Source organism: Arachis hypogaea, chromosome 10, assembly GCF_003086295.3.
Source record: "Arachis hypogaea cultivar Tifrunner chromosome 10, arahy.Tifrunner.gnm2.J5K5, whole genome shotgun sequence".
Classification (NCBI taxonomy): Eukaryota; Viridiplantae; Streptophyta; class Magnoliopsida; order Fabales; family Fabaceae; genus Arachis; species Arachis hypogaea.
In genome coordinates, this window is record NC_092045.1 from 93,411,116 (window position 1) to 93,417,115 (window position 6,000).

General features: G+C 36.1%; 1 protein-coding gene across 1 annotated transcript; it reads right to left on the reverse strand.

Moving 5' to 3' along the window:
- Window positions 1-179: 179 nt before the first annotated feature.
- Window positions 180-1,398, reverse strand: LOC112717740 (dehydrodolichyl diphosphate synthase CPT3-like). Its single transcript, XM_072204241.1, has one exon. It carries the CDS (start codon window positions 741-743, stop codon window positions 180-182), a length of 564 nt encoding a protein of 187 aa, XP_072060342.1. The 5' UTR covers window positions 744-1,398.
- Between the last annotated feature and the right edge of the window lie 4,602 nt (window positions 1,399-6,000).

The window sequence follows — 6,000 nt, forward strand, 5'->3', positions numbered from 1 at the left end:
CCGTTCTAACTACTGGTTCACTGGTATACTGGTCTAACCGGTCTAACCGATGGTTCAACCAGAAAAATTGTTTTAAAATAAAATAATAAATAAACATCCTAAAATATAATTATAGTATAATATAAATATTAAAATAGTTTTCAAATTTAAAAAACTACATTAAATGTCATCAATCAAATTCATATAATCTTATTAATATACAAACTTAAGTTAAATAGTATAAAAGGAATGGCACCAAAAAATGAGGTAGTTAAGGCTACACAAACTAACAATACTCTGTGTTTGTTGTGGGCAGTGACCTTCATTGCCTTTTTCATTGAAATCCTCACAGGTTCAGCTAATAACTGCAAGTTTTCAATAAAATGTAGTTTAACACCGTATTCATTGATAGTGCTTTTATCTTGAAGCAACTCCTCAATCTTTTCTCGCATAAATTCCATCAAGGATTGCACCTCTTTGGGCTTTCTTTTGAAGTTATCGATGCTGAATGCATAGACAGTTACATACTTCACTCCTAATTTATAACAATACCTAAGCATGAAAATGAGAGATGAAAATCCAGCCTTATGATCAATCCCTTCAGCCAAGTTACTCTTCTTTGCAAACCTTCGATTCCCATCAATGATAAAAGTAATATGATGTGGCACAGGACCCATAGATAATATGCCGAATATGCATCTCCTAAGACAGCTGGATAAACCTCCAAGCAGGTGGCTTGTAATACCTCCAGTATCTTTGTGCATGGATGTGTTCCGCAATGCAACTCAAAGTGTCTAAGATAAACCTGCCAAAAGAAAACTTTGTTATAAGTTAGCATTAGAAAGAGTTAAAGCAACAGAAGCACATTATCAAGATACAAGCTCAACAGCTAAAGCAATAACAATGTCAAACATAAATGCAATATAGAAAATCAGTAAGAAACAAAAGAAGAAAGAAAAAAGAAGCAGCAACAAAAGTTAAATACCACCAACAAATAATCACTCTAAACCCTAAAATCAACAACTATTTCAACAAAAATTAAGAAACATCATACTTAAAAATTAAAAAACGGCAACAGCAGCATAACAAATCCATTTTAATCAACAATTTCAACAACACAAAATCAATGATTTAATTAATTTTAGATTCAGAAATCACAAATTAGAGTATCAGATATTCAAAACACTGAAACAGACTCAACAGTGATGACACTAAATTAAACAGAGCATTAGCAAGGAAGAAGAAAAAGAACATTAGCAACATTATTTGAACAAAAAATTCAGAAACTAAAAGTAAGAAGAAGAACCGAGCATTCAGAAACTAAACAAAGCCATTAGTAACCAGAGAAAAATTAAAAGAACCATCAGAGTAACAAAACTTCAAACATTCATAGCAAACTTCAAACCATCAGAGTAACAGATCCAGAACCAAACTTTCAGAGTAACAAAATTTCAAACATTCACAGCAATTAGAAAATAAAGTAACAAAACATTCAGAACCAAACTTCAAGGACCATTGATAAACTCCATTTGTAGGGTTTATCTTGTGCTTGATTTAGGGGATTTTATAACCTTTTACCCACATTTATCCATTGAAATAGCATGGTTTTATAACTTCTCCTTTAATTGTGCTTAAGAGTGAAAACATGCTTTTTAGGTCTTAAAATAAATAAATTTAATTCACCTTGATTCCATTAGATGCCTTGATATGTTTGTTAAGTGATTTAAGGTTTAGGAGGCAAAGCTTGGATCAAGGGAATGAAGAAAGAAAGCATGTAAAGTTGGAGAACTCATGAAGAAATGAAAGAACCGGAAAGCTGTCAAGCCGACCTCTTCGCACTTAAACGATCATAACTTGAGCTACAGAGGTCCAAATGATGCGGTTTTAGTTGGGTTGGAAAGCTAACATCCGGGGCTTCGAAACGATATAAGATTTGCCATAGTTGCATCGCGCATAGAGGCGCGCACGCGCACGGTACGCGGACGCGCCGATGGTGGCACATGATCCACTTAATGCAACATGTGGCCAGCGATTTTAGAAGCCTTATGGGCCCAATCCAACTCATTTCTGATGCTATTTAAGCCAAGGATTGAAGGGGAATCAACATACTTTAGATACTCTCATACTTTTGACCATTAGTGATAGTTTAATTTTAGAAGTAGTTTCTAGAGAGAGAAGCTCTCACTTCTCTCTAGGATTAGGATTAGGATTAGGTTTAGTTCTTAGATCTAGATTTTAATTCATCTTCTTCTACTTCTATCTTCTCAATTCCTTGTTGTTACATTCATTCTTCTTCCATTCTTTTATTGTAATTTCCTTTATGTTGTTCCTGCATTTTGTTGTAGATCTACTATTGTTCCTTCCATTTTCTTTCAATTCAATAAGAGGTAATTCGTAATAATTGTTCTTCTTTGCTTTCCTATTGTTGATCTCTTGCCTTTGTAGTTAGATCTCTCTTTAATTCTTGCAATTTATGTTGTTTACTTTTATTGCCTTTTATGTGTTTGTTGAAATGCCTCTTCTAGATATAGTATAGATTTTGTTCCTCTTGGCCTAGGTAGAGTAATTAGTGACACTTGAGTTATCTAATTCCTTTGTTGATTGGTAATTGGAGGGATTGCTAATTGGTTTGGAGTGCACTAAAGCTAGTCTTTCCTTGGGAGTTGGCTAGGACTTGTGGCTCAAGTCAATTCATCCACTTGACTTTCCTTTATTTAGTAAGGGTTAACTAAGTGGTAGCAATGAACAATTCTCATCACAATTGAGAAGGATAACTAGGATAGGATTTCTAATTTTCATACCTTGCCAAGAGTCTTTTATAGTTGTTAGTTTATTTTTATTGCCATTTACTTTTCATGCTTCTTATCCAAAACCCCAAAACACATCACAACCAATAACAAGACACTTCATTACAATTCCTAGGGAGAACGACTCGAGGTTTGAATACTTCGGTTTATAAAATTAGGGGTTTGTTACTTGTGACAAACAATCTTTTGTATGAAAGGATTATTGTTGGTTTAGAAACTATACTTGCAACGAGAATTCATTTGTGAAATTCTAAACCGTCAAAAATCCAATCATCAAAATGGCGCCGTTGCCGGGGAATTGCAATGGTGTTGTCTTATTGGTTATTGTATATATGTGAATATTGTGAATATGTTTGCTTTTTGCTTCTTTGTTAGTTTTTAGTTTGTTCTCTTTATTTGTTACTAATTTTTTTGTTTTTTACCCTCTCTTGCTATCATGAATTCTCACTTTGGCTATGAGTGTAGTTACAACTATGTTGTAGGTGATGAGAACTATAATGAGAATGTGTATCAAGAATGGGATAATCAAGGGTGGGAAGAGCCATATGCATATGATCAATCTTCATGGCAACAACCTCCACCAATGCACTATGAAGAAGAGTCATTCTATGATGCATACCAATCCAATGGCTATGGTGAATCTCCTTGTGACTTTCAAGAACCACCACCATATGCCTATGAATCATATCCTCAACATGATCATCAACTATACTCACAAGCCTCTTTTCACCAAATACCTTCATATGACTCTAATCCTTATCCACCACACCAACCACCTTTTGAACCATATGAGCCATACATGAAACCACAATTCCAAGATTACTACTCCCAAAAACCACCTCAATACACACCACCACCTTACCAAGAAGAACCACCTTCCTATAATGAACCCTTTCTCCAAGACAATGAACCCTCCCATCCACCCCAATCTCCAATAGATGACATCCTTGATGTTCTTGTGCAAGGACAAGAAGAGATGACAAGGGATGTGCAACAATTCATGACCGCCTTGGATGAGGTGGTAAACCGGCTAGCATCCCAACTTTTGGACACTCAAGGAACTCCCATGGCTACATGTGGAGAATCTAAAGAGGAACATAGCATGAAGGAGAGATTGGAAACTCCGGTGGAAAAGGAGGAAAGCTACTTTGTGTTAGAATAATTGGAGGAACCTATGCCTATTAAAGAAGAGGAAGAAGTATAGTGGTGAGTATTCCCGCCTGTCACGCGGGTGACCCGGGTTCGATCCCCAGCAACGGCGCCATTTTGATGATTGGATTTTTGACGGTTTAGAATTTCACAAATGAATTCTCGTTGCAAGTATAGTTTCTAAACCAACAATAATCCTTTCATACAAAAGATTGTTTGTCACAAGTAACAAACCCCTAATTTTATAAACCGAAGTATTCAAACCTCGGGTCATTCTCCCTAGGAATTGTAATGAAGTGTCTTGTTATTGGTTGTGATGTGTTTTGGGGTTTTGGATAAGAAGCATGAAAAGTAAATGGCAATAAAAATAAACTAACAACTATAAAAGACTCTTGGCAAGGTATGAAAATTAGAAATCCTATCCTAGTTATCCTTCTCAATTGTGATGAGAATTGTTCATTACTACAACTTAGTTAACCCTTACTAAATAAAGGAAAGTCAAGTGGATGAATTGACTTGAGCCACAAGTCCTAGCCAACTCCCAAGGAAAGACTAGCTTTAGTGCACTCCAAACCAATTAGCAATCCCTCCAATTACCAATCAACAAAGGAATTAGATAACTCAAGTGTCACTAATTACTCTACCTAGGCCAAGAGGAACAAAATCTATACTATATCTAGAAGAGGCATTTCAACAAACACATAAAAGGCAATAAAAGTAAACAACATAAATTGCAAGAATTAAAGAGAGATCTAACTACAAAGGCAAGAGATCAACAATAGGAAAGCAAAGAAGAACAATTATTACGAATTACCTCTTATTGAATTGAAAGAAAATGGAAGGAACAATAGTAGATCTACAACAAAATGCAGGAACAACATAAAGGAAATTACAATAAAAGAATGGAAGAAGAATGAATGTAACAACAAGGAATTGAGAAGATAGAAGTAGAAGAAGATGAATTAAAATCTAGATCTAAGAACTAAACCTAATCCTAATCCTAATCCTAGAGAGAAGTGAGAGCTTATCTCTCTAGAAACTACTTCTAAAATTAAACTATCACTAATGGTCAAAAGTATGAGAGTATCTAAAGTATGTTGATTCCCCTTCAATCCTTGGCTTAAATAGCATCAGAAATGAGTTAGATTGGGCCCACAAGGCTTCTAAAATCGCTGGCCACATGTTGCATTAAGTGGATCATGTGCCACCATCGGCGTGTCCGCGTACCATGCGCGTGCGCGCCTCTATGCGCGATGCAACTATGGCAAATCTTATATCGTTTCGAAGCTCCGGATGTTAGCTTTCCAACCCAACTGGAACCGCATCATTCGGATCTCTGTAGCTCAAGTTATGATCGTTTAAGTGCGAGGAGGTCGGCTTGACAGCTTTCCGGTTCTTTCATTTCTTCATGAGTTCTCCAACTTTACATGCTTTCTTTCTTCATTCCCTTGATCCAATCTTTGCCTCCTAAACCTTAAATCACTTAACAAACATATCAAGGCATCTAATGTAATCAAGGTGAATTAAATTTATTTATTTTAAGACCTAAAAAGCATGTTTTCACTCTTAATCACAATTAAAGGAGAAGTTATAAAACCATGCTATTTCAATGGATAAATGTGGGTAAAAGGTTATAAAACCCCCTAAATTAAGCACAAGATAAACCCTACAAATGGGGTTTATCAACCATCAAAACTTCAACAAATTGAAGAAGACTTGAACCAAGACCGAAGCAGACTTGAACAAAAATTAAAGCAGAGTTGAACAAAAATTGAAGCAGACTTGAAGAAAAATCAGAAATGGAGCAAAAATTGAGGAAGACGACCAAAGTGAAAATGAAGAAGAGAAGCCACTAACCTGGGTCCGTGTCGAGAAGCCAGTGAAGATGAAGAGTCGAAGAGGAGCTGGGTTAGACAACGACGCTGAGGAGCTGTGTTAGGCGGAGGGCAACGCGGCTAGGGTTTCTTTCATTCAGAGTTCTCCAGAACATGGATGAATGAATGATTGGGGGAAGAGGGGGTTGGGTCACGAGGGATCACTGGATCAGTGGATCAATTTCTTTTTT